The sequence below is a fragment of the Humulus lupulus genome, chromosome 4, assembly GCF_963169125.1.
Source record: "Humulus lupulus chromosome 4, drHumLupu1.1, whole genome shotgun sequence".
Lineage (NCBI taxonomy): Eukaryota > Viridiplantae > Streptophyta > Magnoliopsida > Rosales > Cannabaceae > Humulus > Humulus lupulus.
Genome location: NC_084796.1, coordinates 96,017,392 through 96,042,314, shown reverse-complemented (window position 1 = coordinate 96,042,314; position 24,923 = coordinate 96,017,392). Strand labels below are relative to the sequence as shown.

The 24,923-nt window shown below is 44.4% G+C and overlaps 2 protein-coding genes across 2 annotated transcripts; one reads left to right on the top strand and one right to left on the bottom strand.

Moving 5' to 3' along the window:
• Positions 1–698: 698 nt before the first annotated feature.
• LOC133832397 (vegetative cell wall protein gp1-like) lies at positions 699–1,109 on the bottom strand. The gene has a single exon (XM_062262746.1). The coding sequence runs from the start codon at positions 1,107–1,109 to the stop codon at positions 699–701; it is 411 nt and encodes a 136-aa protein (XP_062118730.1).
• A 15,252-nt stretch (positions 1,110–16,361) lies between these two features.
• LOC133832396 (uncharacterized) lies at positions 16,362–19,180 on the top strand. Its single transcript, XM_062262745.1, has 3 exons — positions 16,362–16,559; positions 18,197–18,702; positions 19,000–19,180. The coding sequence occupies exons 1-3, from the start codon at positions 16,362–16,364 to the stop codon at positions 19,178–19,180; spliced, it is 885 nt and encodes a 294-aa protein (XP_062118729.1).
• Positions 19,181–24,923: the final 5,743 nt, after the last annotated feature.

Here is a 24,923-nt window from a genome sequence, read left to right as displayed (position 1 = left end):
ATCTTGCTGGGGCTGCTGGTCGACTGTGGTCTTAGCATCCTCTTCGATGCCTTCAATACCTGTCGCCAAAGATATCTCAGGAGATCCCTGAGCTTTCTCCTCTTCCTCCAGGCGAGCAATGCACTTAGCCAGCTCAGCCTGCTTCATATGTTCTGGCAAATAATCAAAGTTCGCCTCAGGGTTGCTTTTCCAGAACATATAAAAGCAGTTGAACGCCACTCCCTTGAACCTCTCCAGGTTGCGAGCGTTGGTTTCTTCGAGCAGTTTGACGCGCTCTTCTTGCTCGGCAGTCTCCTTTTTGCTGATCACTAAGTCGTCCTGGAGCTTGGAGGCCTCTTTGAAGTTCAACACTGAAGCCTCCTTGTACTTTTCTTTGGCCTCAGTAATTTTGGCCAAACTCTCTTGGTGCTGCTTCAGCTCCTCGCCCAGCATAGAAATTTTGTCCTCAGCTGCTCAACATGTTTGGCCTCGGCCACCTTGAGCTGCTCGGCGAGTCTTTCCTCAACCATTTTAATCTCTTCAGCATGCTTGGCAGCCATCTCCTCTGAGCGACGCCAACTGGTTCTCATGGTCAAAACCCCCTGCGATCAGAGGAAAAGTAAAGCTGTTAGTGTGAATAAAAGGGCAAGATAGACAATTAAACCACAACAAAAATGACAACTTACACTGAGTACTTCATTCAGCGTGAGACTAATGAGTTAGTTGACTTTCATGGTAGAGACGTTGTTGAAGGCTTCCTGGCTACGCCGATCTCTCAACAGTTTCTTCAGCCTATCATTGGCCGAATTGTAAGTTGTGTTCAGGATAGCTTCAGCTTGAATCGTTTTTGACTGAGTAGAAGGACTTGGGTTGGGAGGAGCTGGAGGAGTCGGGTCGATGGGAACTGTTGAAGTCGGGTCGACAGAAGCTGGAGGAGTTGGATCGACAGGAGCTAGAGGAGAAGTCATGTCTTTGGAAGGTGTGGGTGCAGGAGGATTCTCAGTCTGAGCCCTTTTCTTAGAAGGGTCGCTGCTGCTTTCCCCGGGGTGTCGCCTGCTCGCTTTCTTCCTGCTTGCAGGAGCTGTGGCATTGGGGTTTCTATACAAGTCGAACACTTCACCGGAAGGCATGACTACAGGATGGAAATAAACCATCAGACAATATAAATTAAGTTACTTGAAAAAGCAAGGGAATAAGATTAAGAAAAATTCTAAGTAGTATACCCGAGCTATTATTACTGGTTGATACATTATTTATGGTACTACTACTACACTCACTCTCTACCTCAAAGAAGTCTGAATTTAAACTATTGATCGCATATTTAAAGTTGTCATCTGATGTACCCAAAACGGGTATGTTTTAAAAATTTATACTCGCAAGCGCACGAATCGTATATGGAATATAGTGTTCGTGTAAGCACGAGATCGAACCCAAAGGAGTTGTCTAAAATAAAAAAGAAAACTATTTTAAATCAAAATTAATAAATTCTAACCTAGCTCCAAGGATTGATGAGGTTTAATGTCATGAATATAAAATAAAAGATTTAAAATAAAGCTATTTCAGAGAATGAAAATAACTCAATAAGGATTTTAAAATAAGTGGCAAAAGGAAAGATTATTAAGATACTAGAATCCACAAAATGTAAGTTTAATAATATTTATTAGTATATTGATTCACAAGTCTTAGTGATAGTTAAAATAAATCAAACTATCATTTTCCAAATAGATTTATAATTTTAAGCACAAATTACTTCTAAAATGATAGGATTTTTCTTCACTTTTAAAAAAGTATAATTTCAAAGTATTTAATGTGAATCAACCTAATGAAACAACATAAAATCAAATAACATTAGTTATAAGGCAAAACATAATATTTTTGTTCTAAGAATTTGATGTGTACAATTTAATGACACATCTTACACAAAGAATATTATTTTTTTGCACTAATGAAGAACAAAGTGTAAATATGTGCTAACAATCCAAAATACATGATATTTAAGATGAAAGAAGATATTTGAAGAAGAAAATCCATAAGCTTTATTGCACAAAATGGGAAATCAACACACAACATAAATACTATCTAGTTACATATTGTTTCATCATCACCTTAATAATCTTAAAAAGATTAGAAACTCATAACTAGAGTAGAAATTACAAACAAAAAAAGTACAAACATAAATAGGAACATTTGGAGGAGAAACCCCCAAAATTTTCCTCTAAAACTCATTGAAAAATGACCAAAAAGAAGAAAAAGATGAAGAGAATAGAGATGTCTTGAAAGTGTAGAACTTGTGTAGTGTAATATCCCCCCTAAAATTAGCACTCCCAAATGGTCTTGAAAATTCCCTATTTATAGCCAAAATGAGAGTATTAAAATAATCAATTTAAAATAATTAAATTGATTAAATTAATCAAATTAATAATAATATAGAAAATAGGGGTAAATTTTAGGGTGTAATGATGATTTTTGGGTAAAATGTGTAGAAAAGTTTGGGTAAAAAAGAGACATTTTTACACATAGGGGACAAGGGGACAAATGAGCTTTTGTTGGGCTAAAAAAGAACAAGGAAAAAGTGGCAGGTGGGCTAGCAGTTGGCTTTTGATGTTGGGCCGAATGGTGAAGAGGTTGCCATGGGGGAAATGCCTAGGCGTGAAGGAGTTGCTGGCAGGTGGGCAAGGCATTGGGCCGAGCTGGGACTGGCCTTTGGGTGTGTTGGGGAGCTGGAGGTTGCTTGGAGGTGCACGGCTGGAGCTGGAAGGGTGCATCAGATGGAACCGTGGGCTGGGAAGGAGCTGAATCAGTGGGCTTCGGGTGGTGATGTGCTGAAGGCTGGGCTGGAGTGGCAGCAGGCGAGCCCAGGAGGCTGGGCTGGAGTGATGGGCCGAAAGCAGCAGGTGGCCCATGGCTGGAGCACGGGCTGGAGGAAGTGGTGGGCTTCAGCTGGGCCTGTGTTGATTAAAAAATACCACTTTTCTTCTTTATTTTCAAGCATAAAAAAAATGCAAATAACATCCTACAAAATAAATACACATTAAATTATAATCAAATATTTTCAAAAATAAATCATATTAAGTCCATGAAAATATTTAATTAAAATTTAATTTACTTTAGCAATAAAATCACATTTTTAATTTTTAATCTAACAATACAAATTCTAAATAATTAAACTACAACATATTATAATAAAATATCTATAAAATCACACAAAAATATATAAAATCAAAATAAACCCAATAAATTCAAAATTACTTTAAAACTTAATAAATCAATTAAAAACTCAAGAATTAAGCAACAATTAGCACAGAAAAAGTAGTAAAATAACTCTATTTTGTAGAGTTATCATCATCCCCGTCGAATAAATGACAGGGAATGGGAAAATTGTCTAAAAGTGAGAAGGTATCGTTCTCATAAGAAGACTCAAGTATGGGCTCGGGGTATTCCGGAAGTTTCTGCTTACCCTTCCCGTGTTGGGTCAGGGCAGCAGCAGCTCGTGGGATGCGGGAGGGTTCCCTGATGGTCACTCCTATTGCCCATCGTCTCGGGGGCTGTGACACATCATGTTGCAGCTCGAGGATCTCTCCTCCAGTAACACTCCCTACTGTAGACTCCTTCACTTCCTGGTGAGGTGCTAGAAGGCCGACCAGCCTTAAGTTGCTTTCAGTAACCAACTCTTTGATGCTCTTCTCGATGTTCGTCATGCTAGCCAAGGTGTCTACCCTTATCTCCATCTCTGGAGTAAGGTCTGGTCGGTACCATGGACCTAAACAATACCTAAGTTCTAAAGACAATATAGAAAAGCTAGAAGAAATTAAACGACAAGTGATTAAAAGATTTACCTCCTCAGGTGAAGGCTAGGTTATCAGTGACCAGGTCCGTTGTAAGAAAGTACTCCTAGAAGTACTTCCCTATATTGGATTTGTAGGTGATGTCGCTCAGGAAGGTAAGAGTGGACTCTTGGTGGTAGAAGTGGAAGAACCCCGTGTTGTTGTGGTTGGGGTTGGACTTGAGATCGAGCAGGTAGTTGATCTCATGTGGTGTAGGTACAGGCCACTTCTTATGATTATAAAGGATATAGAGTGCAGATAGTACTCTATATCCATTGGGAGTAATTTGAAAGGGGGCGACCTCAAAATAATTTGCCACCCCTTGAAAAAATTCGTGCAGAGGCAAGATAGCCCCTGCCTCGATATGGTACCTTGACCAGGCGCTGAAGGCGCCCCCAGGCACGTTAGCCTTCTGGTTGGATGAAGGTTTGATTAGGTTTATCCCAGGAAGACCATACTTCTTGAGATAGTTGTTCACCATCCTAGCTGAGATGATGCTAGGAGGCGCTACGTACCATTCGACATCTGGCCTAAGGCCGTCGCGAGGTCGAGCTTTAGGTTGGATTTCTTGGGTGCAATATTTACAGGCTGGGGATTCGTTGAAGGTTCCCCAGTGTGAGGGGCGGGCTGGTTAGAAGGAGGGTTGGCTATTTTCTTCTTTCTACGAGCAGTATACTTCACGCGACCAATGTTCAGTTGACTGGTCGGAGGTCTAGTCGCTGGGTTTTGCTGAGAAAATGGGACTTCCGGAAACAGCAGTGACGGTTGTTCTTGATCCTCGAATAGTAGCGCGAGCAGATTGTCGTCGATTGGCCTCTCACCTCCCCAAGGATCGTGCATGAATATCTGGGAATAGAAAATGGGAGATGAGAATCTACGGCCAACAGATAGAAGAAGTAAAAACATTGGGATAATGTTGCTCGCGCATAAAAGTTAAGCTTTTATACGACCAGAAGCATTCTAACGTAAACACTAAACACATGTGAACAGTTTGGAAAAACGGATTAAAAAGCGAAAGTGAAAAGTTTTTTCAGGGAAACTTTTTGGCTTTGAACACATGTGGGAAAAACCCAGATTTTCCGAAAGCATAAAAATCGAATTTTTACTTCGATTTTGGGCCCTAAGTCAGTATTCCTACTTCCCACGCCAATTTCTAAGCCTCGCTTAGTGTTTTTTCTAATTAAAACTCCAATCCTATCATGTTACTACCTATGAGCCCGATTACCTCGAAATCGTTTTTCCTCAAGAACATTAAAAAACTCCAAGCCCAGATATCAGAAAACTCAAGAAATAAACGTTGCATGGTATATCAAAGACAAAGATGATCAAGAAACTTACTTGAATGAAAAATTGAAGCGAAGTCATAAGCATAGATGCCTAGAGCTGGATGGACACACCTTGGATCACCAAATTTTTCTGAGTTTTTCTTGCTTTGTTCTTCTGAGTTCTTGAGAAAAAGAAGAGTAGTAAAAGGTAAAAAATAAGAAGAGTGGGTTGTTTATACTGATCGTGGCACAGTTAAAAAGGTAATGATGGGGGTGATTTTTCGATACGTGGGGAATCGTGTTAGCTGTAACACCCTACTTCCTTAGATCCGTTACTAAGTGAGTTTAAGAACGTGCATTCAGCTCGCTAATCGAGGTTTTAAGTCAAACAGTGTAGTTAAGCCATAAACAGAGGAAAAACTTTAGAAATAACTCCATTTCATTGAAAATCATAAAAGTTTAACACATGGGATCCCAAAATACAGTTTAGAAACATTTACAACATATAAATTGAACCAAGTCGACTAAACGACAAAATATAGGTTTATTTACAATCATCTCCCAAAATCCACTGGCTGTGGCAGCCAGGCTGGCCAAACATGCACACTTCGCTTCATGCCTGCTACACTCATGGTTGGTTGGCTTTCTCCTTGCCTTTACCTGCACCACAAAGCATCTGTGAGCCGAAGCCCAGCAAGAAAACCCATAAATAGATAACATATGCAAAACATACACCAAGTGTATAAACTGGCCATCAATAGGCTAAACACATACGGCCTAGCCGACCCAGGCGCTTTACCAGGCCCTGGGTTTGCAGTCCACACCATGAGGATATCCTAGGTATCCTTTAGGGACTCACCCTGGCAACTCGTACTCCACGTGCTCAACGCTGCTCCCGGCCCCTTGCCATACTCGGCCTTGCACTCAACGTGCCCAACGCCGTTCCCGACCCTTTGCCGTTCCCGGCCCCTGCCGACCTCGGCCTACACCGCTTCCGGCTCTTGCCGATCATTCACATTATTGCACTCATAGCATAATAAACAAGTACATAATACTAGAAAATACAATCAAAGGGCTACGCCCTGCAATTCAAATACATTGGGCTCAGCCCTGCAAACAAGCTCTATGGGAACAAGGGTTTTTTTACCTAAGTCCCAAGCTCTCCGAGCACCGCTATCCCGAGCACAGTCCTCTAACTTGAGCCTCGCTGAAACCCTAGTCACAACATATTAACAACATCCATCCATCAAGTTCTAATCCATTAAACAACTTTGAGCCAAATCTCTAACCTTCGAGACCTTGAATTCTATCAATCAAGGTGATAAAATCCATCCTGAGCCTTAACCATTGAGTGCCCAAGCCTAAACACCCTTAAAAGCACAAGCTGGCACTAAGAGCTGCGACCCTTCTCACAAGCGCCTCAGCTAGCCTCGAAACAGAGGCTAGCACCCCTCTGTAACCCACATGGGCCGCGGCGCACATCACCAAGCGTTGCGGCGCGCCTCAAGCATCTTGGCCTCCCATGGCCATGCGCGCACCCCTCCAACCCAGAAATCTTCATCATCTTTCTACATTTTTCCTCAAGAAAATTCACCCAATACTTAGCTGACAATCCCAAATAATCAACACAAACATTCCAGCTCAATATCAACATCAAAACCTATCAAAACCTGCTCCAAAACTCAACTAAAACACTCAAGAACAGATCACACTTAACTAACATGCAAACTCTAACAAACCAGCAGCAATTCTAAACATAATCTTTATAATTAAAGCTTACCCTTGCTGGATCAAGCTTCAGAACCAGTTCCTAATGCTCCAATCTTCAAGCTTCAAGCTCCCCTAAATCCCCCGCTGCAATCCCTTAGCTTCAAGTTGGTTTCCCCAAAGTTTTCCTTGAGTTTGTCTTAGAGAGTGAAAGAGAGAGAAAGATAAGAACTATCTTCAGCTGGAAGGAAAATAAGTGTCGGTTTCTACAAGCCTCTAAATGACTCTTTCCTTTGTTTTATTTAACTTAGTCTATGTGGTTACCTCACGGCTCGGGGTACCAAAACGTCCCCGAGGGCAAAATGGTAAATTTCCCCAATATTCCCTCCTAGACATTCTATCCTCAAATATAGCTCCAAAAATTTATTTTTATAACCCAATAACCCCGTATAATAACTAATGCCCAAATTACCCCTCGACTTGCCCCGAGTCGGATTCTCAACCCCGTTGCGACTTTCTGGCTAACCGCTCCCCAAGACTGTCTCGGATCGTGCTACACAAATATATCACATATATATAGCATTTATCACATTTATACCCCTAATATCCAAACGGGGCCCACATGCACATTTAACTCAACTAAACATGCATCATTATCACATATTCACATTAATTCATATATTAACATAATAATTCATTTATTGCCCTCCCGGCACACTAATCAAGGCCCTAAGCCCTATTAGAAAATTCGGGTCGTTACAACTATCCCTTCCTTATAGAAATTTCATCCTCAAAATTACCTGAACAACTTGGGAGACCGCTCCCTCATCTCTAACTCAAGTTACCACGACGCCTCCTCAACCTTGCTGTTTCTCCACAGTACTTTCACCAAGGCGATGGTCTTGCTCCACAAGACTTTATCTTTTCGGTCAAGAACCTGAACCGGCTTCTCCTCATAGGGTAAATCCTGATCAAGCTCCAGATTCTCAAAACTTAGAACATGCGTCGAATCTGACATATACTTCCGGAGCATGGATACATGGAAAACATCATGAACCCCTACTAAAGCTGGAGGCATCGCTAGTCTGTAAGCTATCTCTCCAACCCGTTCCAAAATCTCGAAGGGGCCAACAAACCTAGGGCTCAACTTGCCCCGAACACCAAACTGTTTCACACCCCTCATGGGTGAATCCCTAAGGAACACATGGTCACCAACTTGAAATTCCACGCTCCTGCGTTTCAGATCTAAATAACTTTTCTGTCAACTCTAGGAGGCGAGCATACACGCTCTAATCTTCTCAATCACCTCATTGGTCCTTTGAACCATCTCTGGATCCAGATATCTCCTCTCACCTATCTCATCCCAATGAATAGGTGATCTACACTTTCTTCCATAAAGCATCTCGTACGGAGCCACTCCGATGGTCGCCTGATAACTGTTGTTGTACGAGAACTCGATCAAAGGGAGATACTTACTCCAAGATCCCCCAAACTCCAACACACAGGCTCGCAACATATCCTCCAATATCTTAATCGTCCTCTCAGACTGTCCATCCGTCTGAGGATGATAAGCGGTACTAAACCGTAACTACGTGCCCATAACCTTCTGCAGACTCTCCCAAAACTTTGAAGTGAAGGTGGGGTCTCTATCGGATACTATCGACCTTGGAGCCCCATGAAGCCGAACAATTTCCTTCACATACAACTCAGCGTACTGCTCCACAGTATAAGTTGTCCTAACAGGCAAAAAGTGGGCAAACTTGGTATACCTATCCATAATCACCCACACCGAGTCATGCTGTCCCACGGTCCTCGGCAAACCAACCACGAAGTCCATAGTGATATCTTCCCACTTCCATTCTGGAATCCCTAGAGGCTGCACCAACCCTGCTGGCCTCTGATGCTCAGCCTTAACCTGCTGGCAAGTTAAGCACTCGGCCACATAATCCACCACATCCCCCTTCATGCCCGACCACCAATACAGAGCTCTCAAGACTTGGTACATCTTCGTCGTACCCGGGTGCAAAGAATAGGGAGTGGTATGTGATTCATCTAAGATCTCTCGCCGGATATCAGAATCCACAGGAATGCAAATCCGACCCTTGTACTTTAGTAACCCCATCTCTGAAATGGAAAAGTCCTTAGTCGCTCCGACTAAGGCACTCTCCCTATGACCTCTTAACTGGGAATCTTTCCCCTGCGCTTCCTTGATCCTCTCAAGGAGTGTAGACTGAAGAGTGATGTTGGCCAATTGACCAACCGCCAACTCTATACCTGCTCTGGTCATTTCCTCAGCTAACTTGTCAGATATTTGCCTCGAACTACACAACTGTCCCGGACCTTTCCGACTCAATGCATCAGCCACTGCAGCCAGGATGGTATAGGATATCGCAATCATAATCCTTAACCAACTCCAGCCACCGTCTCTGGCGCATATTCAGGTCCTTCTGAGAAAAGAAATACTTTAAACTCCTATGGTCGGTGTATATCTCGCACTTCTCACCATAAAGATAATGCCTCCAAATCTTAAGTGCAAACACCAGCGCTGCCAACTCCAGATCATGCGTAGGATATCTCTGCTCATATTCCTTTAACTGTCTCGATGCATAGGCTATCACCTTACCAGCTTGCATCAACACGCACCCCAAACCCTGTCTGGATGCATCACAATAAACCACAAACTTTTCATTCTCTGTCGGCAAGCTTAGCACTGGCGCAGTGATCAATCGCCTCTTCAACTCCTTAAAACTGTTCTCACATCTGTCCGTCCAGACATACCTTGTCTTCTTCTTTGTCAATTCTATCAATGGCGTAGCTATTCTGGAGAACCCCTCAACAAACCGTCGATAATACCCTGCTAAACCCAGAAAGCTTCTCACTTCAGGAACATTACTCGGTCTAGGCCAATCTCTGACCGCCTCAATCTTACTTGGGTCAACCAGAATCCCCTCCTTACTGACAATATGGCCCAGAAATGTAACTTGTGGTAACCAGAACTCACACTTACTAAACTTAGCATATAACTTATGCTCTCTCAATTGCTGTAGAACCAACCGTAGATGCTGCTCGTGCTCTGCCTCTGACTGAGAGTACACTAGGATGTCGTCGATGAATACAATCATAAACTTGTCCAGATAATCCTTAAAAACCCTGTTCATCATGTCCATGAAGGCGGCTGGGGCATTGGTTAATCCAAAGGACATAACCAGGAATTCATAGTGTCCATACCTCGTTCGGAAAGCGGTCTTTGGTATGTCCTCCTCTTTAATCCTTAGCTGATGGTAACCTGATCGGAGATCTATCTTGGAAAACACTGTTCTTCCCTGTAGCTGATCAAATAAATCGTCGATCCTAGGCAGTGGATACTTGTTCTTAATGGTTATCTTATTTAGCTCCCTGTAATCAATACACATCCTAAGGGATCCATCCTTCTTCTTAATGAACAACACTGGAGCACCCCATGGCAAGAAACTCGGTCTGATGAACCCCAAATTAAGTAACTCCTGCAACTGAATCTTCAACTCCTTTAACTCCGCTGGAGCCATTCTATAAGGTGTCCTAGATATTGGCTTCACTCCTGGTACCAACTCTATAACAAAGTCAATCTCCCGCTGCGGCGGCAACCCTGGCAAATCTGTTGGAAACAAATCCGGAAACTCACACCCCAATCTAGTCTCACCCGGTCCAATCGACACCACCCTAGAGGTATCCACAATGCTCGATAGGAATCCCATGCAACCTTCCTGCATCAGGTCTCGAGCCTTCAATGCTGAAATCATTGGTACTCGCGGTCCACTAACTGTCCCCACAAACACAAAGGGTACCTCCTCTTCTAGTTCAAAAGTCACCATTCTGCACTGGCAGTCAATTGTTGCCCCATACTTTGATAACCAATCCATTCCTAAAATCATATCAAAGTCATCCATCTCTAACTCAATCAAATCAACAGACAGTTCCCTACCATCTACCTCTACTGGCAATGCTCTAATCCATTTCCTAGAGACTACCAGTTCTCCCGTTGGCAACAAAGTTTGAAATCCCCTAGCATACACACCACTAGGTCTACAAAGCTGATCTATCACTCTAGCAGATACAAATGAATGGGTAGCCCCTGAATCAAACAATGCAGTATACAGAGAACCAGCACTAGAGATCTGACCTGTCACAACTGAGGGGCTAGCCTCCGCCTCTGTCTGTGTCAAAGTGAATACCCTGGCAGGAGCAAGACTGTCACTCTGCTTCTGCTCCTCCTTCTTAACTTGAGGGCAATCCCTCTTCAGATGACTGGCACTCCCACAAACAAAGCAGGCCCTGATCCTGCAATCACCCTGATGTCGTCGCCTGCACCGCGGACACACTGGAAAACTCCTCCAGTTGTCACTGCCACCCTGACGGCCAGTGGAAGCACCCCGTGCCCTGTTATCTGAACTGGGAGGAACAAAGGAATCTGGGGCCTTCCTCTTCTGCTCACTAGAACTGCCACCACGACTGAATCCAACAAAAGGAGGCACTGTCCTCCTGGCATCACGCCTAACAGCGCTTTCCTTCCAAATCTGATCTTCGGCCCTCTCAACAGTAAGGGCCTTGTCCACTACCTTGCCATAAGTAGTAGTCTCTAGATCCAAGGTAATATTCACATCGCGAGCTATCATAACGTTCAACCCCCACACAAACTTGTCCCTTCTTGCCGCATCAGTCGACACTAAATCTGGCGCAAACTTCGCCAATCTGTCAAACTTTATAGCATACTCTGTCACTGTCGATCGATTCTGAGTCAGGTTGATAAACTCATCAACCTTCGCAGCTCGAACTGCCACACTATAGTACTTCTCGTTAAATAGGTTTTTGAACTCTTCCCAAGTCATAACTGATACGTCCCTTCTCTGAGCCACCACGTCCCACCATATGCGGGCATCCTCTCTAAACATGTAGCACAAGCTACCCTCTCATTCCCCTGAACTCTCATAAAATCCAGAATTGAGGAAATCATATTCATCAACTGCTCTGCCCGCAGTGGGTCTGATCCACCCTCGAAGGTGGGAGGATGCTGCTTCCTGAACCTCTCATACAAAGGTTCCCACTTATTCTCCATAGCAGACTGCACTAGCACTGGCGCTGCAACCTGCTGCATTTCCAGCCCAGTAACTTGAGGTGGGGCCTGCTGCCTCAACTGTCGCAACTCTTCCTCTGTTCGCTGCAGTCTTGCTTCCATCTCGGCAAACATCTCTTGCCCATTATGTGGGGCAGGTGGAGGGTCCTGACCCTGGTTGTCATCCTCGGCCCTACTGCCGCAGAGTCTAGCTGATTGCCGAGGCATCTCAACAAATATGCCTGCAACCAACGACGCCGCTCATCAGGCATGATAACAACATCCAAAAACCACCTCCCAAACACATTAGCCATCCACAAAGCAATAACTCAAATAGCATATAACACACAACGGGCCATGCCTTATCATCATGCATATGTTAACTCATTCATCATGCTCTATATAAGATAAGCAGGCAAACAGGGCATTCAAACACATATTCAAACATATTAGTCAATCTTACCATCCAACCCTGAGTCGAGCTTGTCACTGACAGCGAGTGTACATGTTCGGTCAATCTCCAGAACTAATAACCTTGGCTCGCTCTGATACCAAGTTCTAACGCCCTACTTCCTTTGAGCCATTACTAAGTGAGTTTAAGAATGTGCATTCAACTCGCTAATCGAGGTTTTAAGTCAAACAGTGTAGTTAAGCCATAAACAGAGGAAAAACTTTAGAAATAACTCCATTTCATTAAAAATCATAAAAGTTTAACACTTGGGATCCCAAAGTACAGTTTAGAAACATTTACAACATATAAATTAAAGCAAGTCGACTAAATGACCAAATCTAGGTTTATTTATAATCATCTCCCAAAATCCACTGGCTGTGGTAGCCAGGATGACCAAACATGTACACGCCGCTTCATGCCTACTACACTCATGGTTGGTTGGCTTTCTCCTTGCCCTTACCTGCACCACAGAGCATTTGTGAGCCGAAGCCCATCAAGAAAACCCACAAACAGATAAAATATGCAAAATATACACCAAGTGTATAAACTGGCCATCAATAGGCTAAACACATACGGCCTAGCCGACCCAGGCGCTTTACCAGGCCCTGGGTTTGCAGTCCATACCGTGAGGATATCCTAGGTATCCTTTAGGGACTCGCCCTGGCAACTCGCACTCCACTTGCTCAACGCTACTCCCGACCCCTTGCCGTACTCGGCCTTGCACTCAACGTGCCCAACGCCGTTCCCGGCCCCTACCGACCTTGGCCTACACCGTTCCCGGCTCTTGCCGATCATTCACATAATTGCACTCATAGCATAATAAACTAGTACATAATACTAGCAAATACAATCAAAGGGCTACGCCCTGCAATTCAAACGCATTGGGCTCAGCCCTGCATACAAGCTCTATGGGAACAAGGGTTTTCTTACCTAAGCCCCGAGCTCTCCGAGAACCGCTATCCCGAGCACAGTCCTCTAACTTGAGCCTCGCTGAAACCCTAGTCACAACATATTAACAATATCCATCCATCAAGTTCTAATCCATTAAACAACTTTGAGCCAAATCTTTAACCTTCGGGACCTTGAATTCTATCAATCTGGGTGATAAAATCCATCCCAAGCCTTAACCATTGAGTGCCCAAGCCTAAACACCCTTAAAAGCACAAGCTGGCACTAAGAGCCGCGACCCTTCTCACAAGCGCCGCGGCTAGCCTCGAAACAGAGGCTAGCACCGCTCTATAACCCACACGGGCCGCGGCGCACATCACCAAGCGCCGCGGCGCGCCTCAAGCATCTCGACCTCCCATGGCCGCACGCGCACACGGGCCGCGACCCTCACCTCCAACCCAGAAATCTTCATCATCTTTCTACATTTTTCCTCAAGACAATTCACCCAAAACTTAGCTAACAATCCCAGATAATCAACACAAACATTCCAGCTCAATATCAACATCAAAACCTATCAAAACCTGCTCCAAAACTTTACTAAAACACTCAAGAACAGATCAAACTTAACTAACATGCAAACTCTAACAAACCAGCAGCAATTCTAAACATAATCTTTATAATTAAAGCTTACCCTTGCTGGATCAAGCTTCAGAACCAGTTCCTAATGCTCCAATCTTCAAGCTTCAAGCTCCCCTAAATCCCCCACTGCAATCCCTTAGCTTCAAGTTGGTTTCCCCAAAGTTTTCCTTGAGTTTGTCTTAGAGAGTGAAAGAGAGAGAAAGATAAGAACTATCTTCAGCTGGAAGGAAAATAAGTGTCGGTTTCTACAAGCCTCTAAATGATTCTTTCCTTTGTTTTATTTAACTTAGTTTATGTGGTTACCTCAAGGCTCGGGGTACCAAAACGTCCCCGAGGGCAAAATGGTAAATTTCCCCAATATTCCCTCCTAGACATTCTATCCTCAAATATAGCTCCAAAAATTTATTTTTATAACCCAATAACCCCGTATAATAACTAATGCCCAAATTACCCCTCGACTTGCCCCGAGTCGGATTCTTAACCCCGTTGCGACTTTCTGGCTAACCGCTCCCCAAGACTGTCTCGGATCGTGCTACACAGATATATCACATATATATAGCATTTATCACATTTATACCCCTAATATCCAAATGGGGCCCACATGCACATTTAACTCAACTAAACATGCATCATTATCACATATTCACATTAATTCATATATTAACATAATAATTCATTTATTGCCCTCCCGGCACACTAATCAAGGCCCTAAGCCCTATTAGCAAATTCAGGTCGTTACATTAGCCGTCAAAACACTTTTGGGAAACTGCAACGTCCATAATTAGTTACTTTTTTGAAAAGGCACTGACAGATGTGACAGGCTAGATGGAAAGTCGGTCAATTAAGTTTATTATATGCTGGTCGGAGTAAAATAAACTTGGGGGCAAATGTTTACCCAAAAAAGGACTACAGGATGGCGTGGCAGAATTTACATACATGTGGGATACACATGATTGTTTAAGTGAGTATGATTTGTTCGACCATCGACCAAAAAAGAATCCACTCAGCATATCATATTTTATGGGCGACCAATCTGGTCGCAACATTTCATTTATTTCCTTCAGATATGTAATTTTGCATTTATGTAATAATTTCAATTTCCATTATTATTTAGATACGCCTATATTAAATGTAATTAAGGCCCATCGACCCATGTAAAAACTCTTTGAGCCTATAAATAAGAATCAAAGGGCTCAAGAGAGGGGATTTTTTCTGGAGACTTTCTAAACTTCATAATTCTAAGAGAGAATCAGAGTTTTTTTATCCGACATACTTGTATTCATCCTGAAACTAGTGAAACTCGTGAACCTTAGTTCATTGATCACAGTTATTGGGATTTTACATCAATAAGAACACTAAGTGGATGTAGGTTATTACCATTTTATTGTGGTTGAACCACTAGAAATTTTTTTGTGTCGTTTATCTTTTCTTCTTGATTTCATCTCATTTCTATCGTTTCACTTGACTCCGTGTCATTGACCAATTCAAGGGTCAACAAGGGTGTACGAGGGGCTGAGAGATGACCACCAGAGAACACCCAAACATGGAAGTGACCCCAGGCAAACAGCTTACACCTTCTATACAAACCTGACGGACACCAGAGAACATATCTACCTCACGATGAAGGTCAAGTTCCCTTCAAGAGGCCCCCGCCGATGAGAAAAGACCGGTCTAAGAGGGACCCTAGCAAATACTGCCAGTATCACAAGGACAATGGACATACCACGGCAGAGTGCACCCATTTGAAGGAAGAAATTGAAGAGCTCATACGTAGGGGGCACCTAGGCAGATATGTCAGAAGGGAAAATAAAAAATCGGAGGACGGGCTAGCGTTACCTTAGGCCCGAGAAAGAGCCCTGAAAATACAAGGAGAAGTGAGAACGATCTTCGGAGGTCTGGGGTTTGGAGAAGAGTCCCGGAAATGTCGAGACAGGTACGCTAGAGAAGCCAGATAGAGTCCACCACCGTGTGTCATGAGCCTAGAGAAACGACCCCCAAAGAGTGTTAAGGGAGAAAATGACTCAATCACTTTCACGGAGGATGCACGAGGAGTGCACTTTCCCCACAATGATCCTTTGGTCTTGACCGTCCAATTGTCCAACATGTGGATGCATCGGGTCCTCATAGACAACGGAAGTTCCATGGATATCTTGTATCGCCCCGCCTTAGAGAAGATGGGTTTGGGTGTTAGACACTTGAAACCTTGCCAATCCTCCTTGTACGGATTCATAGGGAACTCGATACAGCCCTTAGGGGTGATCGAATTGGCACTCACCATGGGAGAACAACCCACACAAACCACTGCCATGGCAAACTTCTTCGTGGTAGACTGTGCTTCAGCTTTCAACGTGGTATTGGGGAGACCATCCCTAAGAGAATTGAAAGTGATAACTTCAATATATCACCTAGTTGTCAAGTTCCCAACTCCTAGGGGAATAACGAGTATGAAAGGGGAACAGAGAGAAGCGAGGGAGTGTTATAACACCTCCCTCCGCACGTCTGTAAAACAGCAGGAACCAATGGCGATGGTAGTACATGGAGGTGTGAACCCGCAAGAACTAGACCCCAGAGTCACAGAGGAGCTAGGGGTCGAACCTGTGGAGGAGTTAGAAGAAATCGTGGTGATGGAAGAGCCATTACGAAAGTTGAAGGTGGGAAAAAACTTTCAAGACGACACGAAGGAAAAGTTGGTGATGCTTTTGAAGGAAAATATGCATGTATTCGCTTGGAGTCATGAAGACATGGTGGGGATAGATCATTCCATCATGTGCCACCATTTAAATATCGCTCCCGAGGCAAGGCCCGTCAGGCAAAAAAGGCGAGCGCTCGACCCGAAGAGATATGCAGCCTTGAAGGAGGAGGTTGACAAATTGAAGGCGAATGGGTTTATCCGCAAATAATTCTATCCCGTATGGGTATCGAACCCTATCCTAGTCCCAAAACCCAATGGAAATGGAGGACTTGTGTGGACTTCTCTAACCTCAATAAGGCTTGTCCTAAGGACAACTTTCCGCTTCCAAGAATAGATCAACTGGTGGATGCGACAGCCAGGCATGAGTTACTTAGCTTCTTGGATGCTTACTCAGGATACAACCAGATACCCATGAACCCATCTGATGAAGAACATACTTCATTCATAACGTATAAAGGACTCTACTGCTACAAAGTGATGCCTTCTGGATTGAAAAACGCAGGTGCCACCTATCAAAGATTGGTGAACAAAATGTTCGTTAACTAGATAGGAAGGAACATGGAGGTATATGTTGACGATATGTTGGTGAAGACCAAAAGTGCCAGAGAACTCAACAGGGACCTAAGTGAGATGTTCGACACTCTCCAGAGGTACCGAATGAAGCTTAATCCTCTCAAGTGCACTTTCGGAGTCTCCTCGGGAAAGTTCTTGGGTTTCATGGTGAACTCCAGAGGCATTGAAGCAAATCCTGATAAGATAATGGCCTTAGTAGAAATGAGCCCACCCAAGAACAAGAAAGAGGTGCAATGTCTAACGAGATAGGTAGTAGCCCTTAACAGATTCATTTCAAGGTCTACGGACAAGTGCCTCCCCTTCTTCAACATCCTAAAAGGGAGAAAAATTTTTGCCTGGGATGGAGATTGTGAGGACGCTTTTACCAAATTGAAGGAACACCTAGGGAAGCCGCCCTTGCTGGCTAAACCTAAAAAGGGCGAAAGGCTATACTTGTACTTGGCGGTATCTGAACATGCCATAAGCGCTACCCTGGTTAAAGGAGAGAAGAAGCATCAACAACCCATGTACTATGTCAGTAAACTGTTGGTAGATGCAGAAAAACGATACCCAGAGATAGAGAAGTTAGCATACACATTAGTTGTGGCCTCAAGAAAGTTAAGGCCCTACTTCCACGCCCATGCAATTGAGGTACTCACTGATAACCCTTTATGACAGGTCTTGCACAAACCTGAAACCTCGAGAAGACTAATGAAATGGTCGATTGAGTTAAGTCAATTCAACATCACATATACCCCAAGGACCTCCATCAATGGGCAAGTGCTTGCAGACTTCATAGTGGAGTTCACTTATCGACCAAATGAAGAAGGAGATACAGGAGAGGGTCAGTCGGTCGGGAAAGGAAAGGAAAGGAAGTTTGAGGAATGGAGCCTCCATGTGGATGGAGCATCCAATGAAGGAGGAGCTGGAGCAGGTATCGTGATGATTGGACCCGGAGGACACAAGATATATTGCACGATATGATTTGGGTTTGAAGCTTTAAACAATGAGGCGGAGTATGAAGCGCTCCTTGCTGGATTGCGGGTGGCCCAGGGGCTAAAGGTAACGTATTTACACATTTTTAGCGACTCACAATTGGTGGTATTCCAGGTGAAGGGCAAGTATCAGGCAAGGGGTCCTAAGATGGCCGCATACTTAGAAAGGGTAAGAGGTTATCTGGGGCAATTGGATGGGTATAGCATAGAGAAAATCCCAAGAGAGAGGAATATCCATGTCGATGCCCTTGCAAAGCTGGCTTCCACTAAGGATGGAGATACCCTCAAATCTGTACCTGTGGAATACTTATCCAGGCCAAGCATTATTGAATCAGACGTTCATATGATCAGCATCCCAAAGGAGTCATGGGCCAACCCAATTATAAACTACCTGAAGGATGGAGCTCTACCAACAGAAAAGAGGGAGGCTCAGAGGCTGGTGTATAAGGTCGCCCAGTACACATTAGTAGACGGAGTCTTGTACAAGAGAGAGTTTTCTGTGCCGCTCTTGCGATGTGTTGATGATGAGGAGGCGAGGAAAGTTCTGTATGAAATACATGAAGGCAAATGCGGCAACCATGCGAGTGGACCATCCACGGCCATGAAATCCATGAGGCAAGGGTACTACTAGCCCTCCATGGAGAAGGATGCAAGTGACTTCGTGAGAAAATGTGACAAATGTCAGAGACACGCAAACTACTCCCGGAAGCCCCCAAATGAGCTAACTAGCCTGACCAGCCCTTAGCCTTTTGCTATCTGGAGTATAGACCTGATCGGGGCCCTTCCCACAGGCAGGGGTGGAGTGAAGTACGCAGTCATAGCGGTAGATTACTTCACCAAGTAGGTTGAAGCAGAACCTCTAGTAAAAATAACTGCCAAGAAAATCACCACTTTTGTCAACAAATTCATTGTATGTAGGTACGAAGTTCCCTTCAAAATCATCTCTGACAATGGCACCCAGTTCGAGGGGGAAACATTCGAGGAGTATTGTAAGGAGAAAGGAATAAGAAGAAGCTTTTCAGCTGTTGTGCATCCACATGCCAATGGGCAGGTGGAGGCCATTAACAAAGTCTTGAAGAAGAACCTAAAAACAAAGTAAGAGAAGATGAAGGGAGCTTGGGTCGAGGAGCTACCTAATGTGCTTTGGGCCTAAAGGACCACACCGTGCACAACCACTGGCGAGACCCCTTTAGCCTTAGCATATGGATGTGAGGTTGTTCTCCCGGTTGAAATGAAGGTTAACTCCTTCAGGATACATGCATACAAGGACCAAGTCAACCATACAACAATGGCCGAAAACTTGGATATGTTAGAAGAAAGAAGGAAAAGGGCCCAGATGAGAGTGGCGGTATACCAACAACGGGCAGCAAGATACTACAACTTGAGGGGTACGAAAAAGAATGCTCAGGGTAGGAGACTTGGTGCTGAGAAAAGTACTCCCAAACACGCGAGACTTGGGGGTGGGGGTACTAGGGGCAAACTGAGAAGGACCCTACCAAGTCGCTCAATGCATACCACCAAACACTTATAAATTAGCACACATGGATAACACCGTAATACCCCGAGCATGGAACGCGGAACACCTCAAGAAAAACTACTAGTAAGACTTCCATTTCCGATGCAAAGAAGATTTGTATTTAGTTTATTGCATGTTATGCTAACTTAGCAGATAAGAATCAAAGGGGTTACCCAGATAACCTCACAAGTAGATGTAACCGCTTCATATATGTCATTGTAACTTGCCTACTATGAATGAAAGTGTTCGCAACTTCGCATGCTATATACCTTTTCTATGCAAACATCCACCAAAGTGCTTGATGGAATAAATTTCACCAAGCACTTGGAAGGTAGGACAGGAGGCACGCATATAAGAAAATAAATAAATAAACTCGACATGTTGTCTCTTATATTCAGAAGGATTAGCTACCCTTATGAATATCAAGGGAATAGTAAAACAAATGATTTTTTTGTTAAAAAGATGACCTCCAACCAATGGCTAACGGCCCCGCAGGGGGTGAGGCTCTAAGGAAGGCATCTCTCAATAAGTCTAGAACAGCCACTAAGCTGACTAGCCAAAAGGGTAATAAAAAACACCCTTGTAAAAATAGTACTATGCATAATGACGAGAAGAACGCTTCTCACCAGAAATAACAAGCGCACACAAAGAATATAAAAGGATACCAAGAACCCGAGGGGTTAACATGCCCTTACAAGTATAGTCAAGGTGCACCAAAAAGACTATCATCATCAGATCAAGGAAGAGATACATAATCCATGAAAAATAATAATAAGAGGGACTTACCAAAGTCCCTTAAGTTTGATAATCAAAAGATAGCAACAAAGGCTAGAAAGGTCAATTCATCATTCATTCATCGACATGAAGAACAAACAAGGACATATAAATCAAGAGTTCAACACACCATTAAGGATTTATGAGGAGCTCAAACAAAACAAAAAAAAAGAGGAAAAAAATATGGGGGATTACACGACAGCAACATATATGTATGCAAATAAGCCGGCTGTAGAGAGATCTATGGGTTTCTGCCCCGACCCTTCCACTCAAAGATTTTCTCAATTGCATAATCTCTAAAGGGAGATAGGTCGATGTCAGGGTTGGTCCTCCATATGACATGTAGCGTGCGCTCAGTTATGTCATTCTTGGCATTTACAAGTTCAGCCTCGAGTGCAATAATCTTCTCATTTAGAGTATGGATAGTAGCTTCAAGCCTAGTATTGGAGTGAGAAGTTGATGCAACCTGGGCTAATGCAGCGTCCCTCTGACAAACCGCCTCGGCAAGTTGACCCTCCAAGTCACAAACCCGTATGTAAAAATTATCCTTTTCTGCCTCGGCCATCGAGAGATTCCTCACGGCCCTCTCAAGCTCGTGTTATAGCCGTTGTGTGGATGAAGAGCTCGAAGCGACAAGTCGGTGACCCAGGATAGAAGCCTAAGTAAGGACAAAGACATAAAATAAAACCTCAAAGGGCCATATGATATCAAAACCAAAAAAACATACATCGAGTGTTTTGGCAAATATCTGCAAGGAGGCTCGCATGTAAGCCTCTCCCAACTCGGCATTGGGAATGTCGTGCATAGACCCCCACTCATCTTCAGGAATGTTGCCCATGTAGTGGCTCATGGCTTCCCCATACTAGCTTGCCAGAGGATGGCCCCTAGAAGCGGAAGTATAAGCTTGACGGGGGAAAACATGTGTATGCGCGTGGAACCTGAGGCTCAGGAGGCTCAGGCATTGAAAGCAGACTCGCCACCAGGTATCGACGATGGAACCTGAGAAGTAACACCGTTAGTGTGTCCATCGTCGGCAACATCCCTAGCCCCGCCGGCCAAGGATCATAAACATGAGTAATTATCAAACTCCACCTCTTCCTCTGTGTCCATATGGTCATCCGATGGGTAAACGTAGTCTTTATCAACTGCCTCATCATACTTGGCTTCGTCATGACCATATATCCTCTGAATGGATTGAGATGAGACAGAGCATAAGGAGATAACTTGGTCCGGGGATAACAACTTGTATGAATAAAGATTGCCCTCTATAAAAATGGCACAGGCCGGTTTGCACTGGGCCGACACATCTAGGATCTTCGCCACTCGATCACGGGCTAAGGATTTCAAGGTAGGGCTAACAACCCCTACGAGACCTGCGGTCAAAAGAAAAGAAATAATCATAGTCAGATAAACCGGAAAAAGGAGGAGTAAAAGAGAAATTTCTCGTATACGAACTCAAGGTGGGAATTAGCTTACTTGAAGCATTAAAGCGCGTATGTTGGGTGGACACACTGGGGGTGAAGAAGAAGTCACATTTCCATGAGCCTCTGTTGGAAATGGAGCCCTCCGCGAGGGGAGATCCTGTATTGGCCACGAAATTTTGGAGCTGATAGAAGTCGGGAGTTGATGGGTTCACCCTAAGAGTGTAGAGGCAATGGACCACTCTCATGGAAGGCCCTCTAGAGTGCACTTGTTTATACAATACGTACAAGCAACTGAGTACTACCCAAGAGTTGGGGGACAGTTGGAGGGGCGCCAACTTGAAGAATTTAAGTACTTTGACAAATAAGGGGTGAAGCGGCAAAGCTCCACCAGATTTGATTATGGAGTCACTGAAGACAACGAGCCCTTTGGGCGGCTCAAACGCACAGTCCTCTCGCTTTGGAATTATGAATTTGATGTCTGACGATAGTTGATGGGGCTTTAGCATGTGGGCAAGCTTAGCACTAGTAAGGGTGGACCTGCCCGCATCTTCGAAATTGTTAGAAGTCCTCCTTGGCATGTTGGGTACCTGGACAGAGACATGCAACTTGTGAGCGACATACTTCCTCAACCCCCTAGAAGGTTCCCTATGCGTCTTACGTCTACCAGCACTCTCCTTGACCCTAGGACGTGCGACTAAGGGCAGGTGGGGAAGCGTGGGGAGAATCATAGAAAAAAAATCAGGTTCGAGGGGTTCACAGTCAACACTTTCATGGATGGGACCCCTACGGCTTGAGGATTCGACACCACAGAAAAGAAAAAGGTTCAGGTGGCAGGTTTTCCTCTAGACAGGCGATTTCGAATATACAATCCTGAAGGGCTGATTTTAGTTGGGAGACATACATATCATTCCATGGGGAGAAACCTAAACCCTCGTCACTAGTAATAGATTCGAGTTCATTCTCAAGGCCACGCGCCTTCTGCCTAGGGTAGGATAGTCTCTGTAGGTAGAGCATTCGCACACCCCCATGGTTAGAGGGTTTGTGAACGTCATCCTCAGAGTAGAAGGATGACAACTCGATAAATTAGATATCAGATGGACCTTCAGAGCACCGCCTAGACTCCATGGGCCAGCTAAGACACGGGGACGTATGTGCGTGAAGATAACCCTATATCTACAACATAAGTATGAGGGGTATAAGAAAAGGGCCCACGCGTATGTATTGGAAGGGCCGTAAAAAAAACAAAAAAAAACCTCTAAGGAGCGGGTGCATTCCAACCAGTGACTCTACCCTCGTACAAGAGATAAAAGAAACATGCATATCAATGGAGAATGAAGGTATACTTGGGTGTGTATGTATGGATCTGCAGATGTGCAATGATAGACTTTCGGGAACGTAAAGAAGGGCCAAGTGACAAGCGAGAGTGAATCCTTAACATCAAGAGAACGCCTAGTGCAACAACAATGCAAACTAGATATGAGAAGAATTAAGAAAGAAAAAAAAGAATGAATAAATGAAAAGGGGAAAAAATTACCTCAAGAATGCATCTAGGGAGGATAGAACCTTGGAGCTCTTGGAAGTGGCTTAGAAGGAATACCACTAGGCTAAGCAAGTCTTGGTGTGAGGAAGCGGGTTCAAGTCTTGGGGTATTTATAAGGAAATTCAAGGTTTCCTAGCCATTGGCTCAAATTTAGATGGATGATGGAGATCAAGAGCCTTGACAACCTTGTGATCCGTGATGGGAATTGGTTGGCTCTTGTCATATCTTAAGAGCATACTTGGATCACAACCAAAATTAGTTGGTTTTTGTGTTTCTTTATGAATTACAAAGAAACACACCACCAAGGATCATTTTGTGTTTCCTCATTCATTCCAAGATAGCATTCAGAAGGTTAGTTTTCCATACCCTTCAAAGAAGAGCGAAGCATAAACACCACACTTGTCACATAGAGCACATGTAAAAGAGTCTATAAGAACACTTGAAAGTATACTCATAGACTCGGGGGCAAGTGTGAATGTGGGATGATCTCCCAAGAAATATTTAAAGTAGATTTCATCCTAAAAGGCTTTTTGCATGGAGGTATCATGCTATGTGAAAAGCAACTTGCCTAGACGTCGCCAAGTGAAGCCCACGTTAAAGAAGGCCTCGCCGACCTGCCTAAAATGCGAAGGCACAAGGCTCGAGTACACCCAAACACCTGCACGCGGAGTGGCTCGTCAAAGGACGCCTTGTTGAGAAGACCCGAAGCTAGACCCTCATAAAGCTTCCCGTGCGTCATGCAGAGAGGTCTCTAGAAGAAGCCACCTCGACGAGCCTCTCGTGCATGCCTAAGGACCCGTGTACAGGTCCCTTTAGAAGTCATCCTTGCTATGCGAGGCCCACGGAGAGAAGAGTGTCACACCGTAGTGCCATTGCGCGAGGCCTAGAACCTCATTCGACTTGGCGTGAGGTCCGCGAGGAGCATAGTCCCTCGATGTGCGAGGCGCGAGGGGTCGCTACGTGAGGGGGGTCACTGCGCGAGGGCCGCTGCGCAAGGGGCTGTGGTGCGAGGGACCGTTGCGCGAGGGCGCGAGGGGCCTCCGTACAAGGCTTTGAGCCTCGTTTGACTTGCCGCGAGGCCCACAGGGAAGAAGATGCTTCGAGCTGTGGGGCTGAGTAAGTGAAGAGGTGCCTCGCTATGAGAGACATTGTGTACCCAAATGCTAAACTCCATCATTGCTGGAACCACATGCCTAGATGCCTCACTGTGCTAGGTTCCGTTCTTCGCACCTCATGACGGGAGGTCGTTATGCGTAGGGGCTCACTACCTGAGGTCCACCTTTTAGAAGTGCCTCAACATGGAAACTTGGTAAAGCAAGCTCCTTCTACGTTAATGAAGAGCTCGCACTATTCTCTATCAGTCAGCAAAATATAAGGAAGATTGGAGGAAAATTGTACCTTGAAGATGAAAGATGAACCATCAGGTACAAAGCGTGCATATGAGTACGGAATACACATCCATGAAGATGGTGAATGCATGATTCTGACATCCATGTCCGACATGTAGTGGCGACATGAATGTGTACGTGAAGTGGTGGCACGTTCTGCATGCCTCTGACCAAGTACAAAAACCGACACCACTACGTAC

Bases quoted from the DNA above. Each gene is read 5' to 3' on its own strand.
- LOC133832397 (XM_062262746.1), bottom strand. From the start codon at position 1,109: ATGCCTTCCGGTGAAGTGTTCGACTTGTATAGAAACCCCAATGCCACA.
- LOC133832396 (XM_062262745.1), top strand. From the start codon at position 16,362: ATGGCGATGGTAGTACATGGAGGTGTGAACCCGCAAGAACTAGACCCC. The intron at 16,560-18,196 runs GTATTCGCTTGG...GTGGTATTCCAG, and splicing joins TTTTGAAGGAAAATATGCAT to GTGAAGGGCAAGTATCAGGC. The intron at 18,703-18,999 runs GTACTACTAGCC...CATTGTATGTAG, and splicing joins ATGAAATCCATGAGGCAAGG to GTACGAAGTTCCCTTCAAAA.